Below are 4,264 nucleotides of genomic sequence, written 5' to 3' on the forward strand. Positions count from 1 at the left end.
CGTAGTTGAATGATAAAAGTTGTAATATAATTTTTAAATAAATTTTTTAAAAAAGTTAAGAAATTATTTCAATTACGAAAAATAAAAATGTCTTTTTTTATTTTTATTTCTCTATTCACAGAATCATTTATTTCATTTATTTTATTATTTTTATGTTTTGTTGTGAATCGTCAATTATTATTTACCGAGTTTACAAACTATTTATCGTTTAAAAACTTCTTTCAATGAAACAGCTATTAATTTAGATAACAAATACAATTATATATGTCAATATGTATTTGACATGTGCGCATATGTATAGAGAATATGTCATATACATAATAATTTTTCACGTGTTTAGAAAAAAATAAAAGAAAAAAAAAAAAAAAAAAAAAACTCGTATAGTAATTCATTATCAACTTTCAAAGTTACCAACAATGTTAGTTTTTTTTTATTCAAAGTTTGCATATTTTTAGTTAATACCACAAAAATGAATCTAATGGAACTTTTTAATTATTATTACAATAATTTGGCTGGTAAGTTGTTTTTTTTAACATTAGTAATAAAAATAGTAAAAATAACAATAATAATACTAACAAGAGTAATAATAATAATCATAATAATAAATGTAAAATAAATTTATATATTTTATCAATGTCTATTAATATAAACTGATAAAATAATGAGGACATTTTATTTTATACATTGTGAAATACTATAATAGTTAAAGTTTATATTACTTTTTTTATTTAGTCGCAATATAGAATTTTATTTTTATTTCTAATTCTTTTACCTTTTTTTATAAAAAATAATTTTTAAAAAATATATACATACAAATATATTTTTTAATATATAAAATATACGAAAATATATTTTTTTAAATGTAAAATATAAAAAAAAATTACTATTTTAGTTTAATTTTAATTTATTGTAAATTTTCAGATCCTCGTGTAAAAGATAGATATTTTTTCGCCAGCATTTGGTTTACTATTATAATAATAGTAATTTATTTAATTGTCTCATTTAAATTAATACCAGATTATATGAAAAATCGTCCAGCTTATAAATTGAATATATTTATTAAATTTTATAATATTTTTCAAGTTGCAACTAATGCATATGTCGTTAAAGAATTATCAATTTGTTATCCATTCCATCGTGCTTTTGAATGTCGTCCTATTACATTTGACATGGATGATTGCAGTATGAGGGTATGTATAAAAAAAATATCATGTGCATATTTATTTTTTTAATTATATATAAAAATTTTAATTTTTAAATAATTAAATTCTAATCTATTTTTTTTTCTATTTTCTATAAATTTATTTAAAATTAAATTTTGCTTTGGACAAAAATATCATTCAAAAATCCTGTTAATTGAGAAAAGAAAAAAAATTTTTTTACATAAATTTAGAAGAAAATAATATTTAACAGTTTAAAATTGAATTTCCTAACAAATTTTTAAAGTATTATAGTTCATAAAAACAAATATTTTAAAATTAATCGAATAATGTTTTTTTTGTATTAAAACGAGGTTTCCAATTTAATTTATTAATGTGAAAATTATAAAGAAATTAAACATTGTGCAAAAAGCAGCAAACGAACAGAAACGACGATTCTGCGCAGTAGCGATAAAACGTCAGGGCCGTAAAAATTTTGTTTCCATTTTATCTCAGGAGCGTAACTTTTTATATAGTTTAACTCAAAATGTTCAATTTTTATCAATTCGATTAATATAAATTTTTCTATAATTATAATATAATAATTATCAAAAATAAAATAATAAATAAAATATAATATGTAATAATTTTTTATTTCAATAAATTATTAAAAATATAAATTAATATAGGTATCCTCAATAATAAAAAATAATTCTCATATTTTCAGATTGTGAACGGTTCTGTCATTACGATATTATTAAAATTAATTGATCTCAGCGAAACAGTAATTTATTTACTAAGAAAAAAAAATAATCAAGTTTCATTTTTACATCTCTATCATCATATAAGTACATTTTTGGTTGGAATTATTTATTTGAGATATTTTACATCGGAAGTCTCAATGTTGTTTCCAATTATGAATTGTGGAGTTCATGTGATCATGTATTTTTACTATTTTCTTAGTAATTTTCCAGGACAAATTAAACAAATGATCATTCCTTTAAAACGCTATATGACCCTTATACAAATGGTAAATTAAAACTGTTTTTTTAAAATTATTATTACCTATTATTATTATTATTATTATTATTATTATTTAATAAAAGAGGAAAACTAAATTCTTTTTTTGTTTTAGGGACAATTATTTTTAATGCTTATCCAAGTAATATTTTTCTTACTACAAGATTGTGGATTGTCGAGAGTCATACTTTATATGACATTATTTAATACTATTATCAATTTTGGATTGTTTTTTCAATTTTACAGAAAAACTTATATTAATTCAAAAAAGAAGAAAATTAATTAGGAAATAATTTTAATACACTTTATGGTGATTATATAAATTCACATAAATATACTTAATGCAAAATACAATAAACCGAACAATTTTGAAAGAATAAAAATGTATAACTGAACTTTGAAATAATTATATATGTGACTTGGATCAGTTTTCTTTATTATTTACACAAAAATATATTTAATTTAATATAGAAAATATAAAAAAAATAATGATATAATGAAAAATCGCCATTTAGAGGTTAAGTAACTACAAAAATAATCGTACACTTGACTTCAGCAGTTATGAGTGGCAAATGAAGCAGGAAATTTAAATTCATTTAAATTTAATTTTATAAGTAAAACTCTGCATAAAAATGAAAACAGAAAACGAATTAATTTTAATAAACAATTCTTTTTCAATGAAATAATAAATTATGGTTTAGAAAAAGATTTTATTCTTTAAATCTTAATTAGTGAAAATTTAATTAATATAAAAATACTATGATTTTTTTAAGATGTAAATAAATTATTTATAAATTTTTGAATATCATATTACTATATAATTTTCACATAAATAGAAAATAAATATTTTCTTCTTCAGACTGATAACATAATTAAAGGGTTTTATTGTTATTATTATTTGATAAAAAATATTTTTAACATATTAAATTTCCATTCGCTAAAATACCACAGAAAAAAGTTAAAACATAAGAGAAAATCACAAAACTTTTTAGACATATTATTATAAAAAATATATTTTACTTTGATTCTTATATTTTCCTTAATATTTATCAGCGACTATATTTTTGAAATTTATATACGTAATATTTTGACAGCACAATTAAATTACATTCATTAAATTAAAAAGAAATAAATGAAAAAATATTTTCTAACCTACAAAATTTTCTAATGCATACATTAAGATGGATGAATTTAGAAAAATTTTCGAATTATAAAATTGCTACTTATCGACGATTATTATTAATTTTGTCACTTTTTGATTTTAATTTCACTTATTCATTTACTTTATGAACTTATTCGCTGGTATTTATTTAGAAAGATCGCTTTGTTTACTTCTCATCGAAAATAATACTCGTATCATACGAAATGTTCCGATGTTGTCAAGTACTGCTGGAGTCATAAAACGACTAAAATTTAGAAAATAGTAGTAAATTTGAGTACCCATCCCTGCATATGCCACGAACCACGAACTAATAAAATTATTATAGAAGTGTCACGAATTTTCAAAATGGCGTCAAACCGGAAGGACGACATTTATGCAATTAGTAAGCAATTAACCCCTTTCTAAAGTATAAAAATGCCAAAAAGAAAAGAAAGATTGTAAATTAAATTTTTTCATACAGAAAGTATTTTTCTATAAAAAAAATACCAAATCAACAAGAAGAAGGAAACGAAGGAATTGAGCACAATGTCTATGTACATATTTCGTGTTAAGTAGACAATATTTCATCGGATTGGAAGAAATGAAGATGCGAGGCAATGGTAATCGTAAATGTAAAGATCAACCAAGCTATAGATTTTTTTTACCCTCTCTATCTATCTCTTTCTCTCTCGCTCTAAAATTCCTTTATCTCCATGGCGTCACATCGCAAATTCTCCTTCTAATCTGTGAGTAATTGTCACGGGACAAAAGCCAACAATAGAGGGAGTTCAGCTACCTGCCTAACTTGACAACGAGCTCTCTTTTTAGTAGCTTTTTTTCTAACCTGTTTTCTCTAGTCTCCCCCCCCCCCCCCCCCACCTCACACCCTTCTGTCCCCTAACATTTTTTTTATTCCTCTCTATATATATACCTTAACTCGAAAACATCAGACGCGACGCCTACC

General features: G+C 22.0%; 1 protein-coding gene across 1 annotated transcript; it reads left to right on the forward strand.

Annotated features, from left to right (window-relative positions):
• Positions 1–363: 363 nt before the first annotated feature.
• Positions 364–2,583, forward strand: LOC127288777 (elongation of very long chain fatty acids protein 4-like). Its single transcript, XM_051316417.1, has 4 exons — positions 364–515; positions 922–1,190; positions 1,867–2,169; positions 2,275–2,583. The coding sequence occupies exons 1-4, from the start codon at positions 470–472 to the stop codon at positions 2,443–2,445; spliced, it is 789 nt and encodes a 262-aa protein (XP_051172374.1). The 5' UTR covers positions 364–469; the 3' UTR covers positions 2,446–2,583.
• The last annotated feature ends 1,681 nt before the right edge of the window (positions 2,584–4,264 follow it).

Source organism: Leptopilina boulardi, unplaced genomic scaffold (assembly GCF_019393585.1).
Source record: "Leptopilina boulardi isolate dan_hultmark-lab unplaced genomic scaffold, ZJU_Lbou_2.1 LbouV2_396, whole genome shotgun sequence".
NCBI classification, from domain to species: domain Eukaryota; kingdom Metazoa; phylum Arthropoda; class Insecta; order Hymenoptera; family Figitidae; genus Leptopilina; species Leptopilina boulardi.